This window comes from Eimeria mitis, genomic scaffold (assembly GCF_000499745.2).
Source record: "Eimeria mitis Houghton genomic scaffold, Emh_scaff1224, whole genome shotgun sequence".
Lineage (NCBI taxonomy): Eukaryota > Apicomplexa > Conoidasida > Eucoccidiorida > Eimeriidae > Eimeria > Eimeria mitis.
In genome coordinates, this window is record NW_013568305.1 from 6,184 (window position 1) to 6,657 (window position 474).

Genomic DNA, 474 nt, shown 5'->3' on the forward strand with positions numbered 1-474 from the left:
ACCCCAATGATAAACCCTTCTAGGGTTTAGGGTTTAGCTAGATGATACAAATAGAGTTAGTAAGCATATAGCCTTGGCTAGCTGGGGCTTACCCTCAGCTAGCTGTGAGGCCCCTCCACAGCTAGCTGGGGGCCCCCCTGGGTAGTAGCTAGCTGGGGGCCCCCCAGCTAGCTACTAGCTAGCTACTAGCTAGCTACTAGCTAGCTGCTAGCTAGCTGTTAGCTAGTAGCTAGCTAGCTGTTAGCTATCTAGCTAGCTGAGCTGGTTTGTAGCAGCTAGCTAGCCAAGGTATGTATGTGGTAGCTAGCTGAGATTGCTGATGGCTAGCTGAGCTAGCTAGCAGCTAGAGGGGGCCCCTCTGAGCCTCGGTATCAACGAAAAAAAAAATTAAACAAGAGATAAAGACAGAAAGAAAAGAAAAAAAAGAAAAAAAGAAAAAAAAAACAAACACAAAGACACACGGAATGAAGAAAC

The 474-nt window shown here is 46.6% G+C and overlaps 1 protein-coding gene across 1 annotated transcript in view; it reads left to right on the forward strand.

The window, feature by feature from the left end:
- Positions 1-6: 6 nt before the first annotated feature.
- EMH_0032230 (uncharacterized protein) overlaps positions 7-474 on the forward strand; it is a gene marked incomplete at both ends in the record, with an annotated part of 2,615 nt that continues 2,147 nt past the window's right edge. Inside the window, one exon of the mRNA XM_013494617.1 lies at positions 7-24. Coding sequence (XP_013350071.1) covers positions 7-24 — 18 coding nt within the window. The remainder of the gene's footprint in view (positions 25-474) is intronic.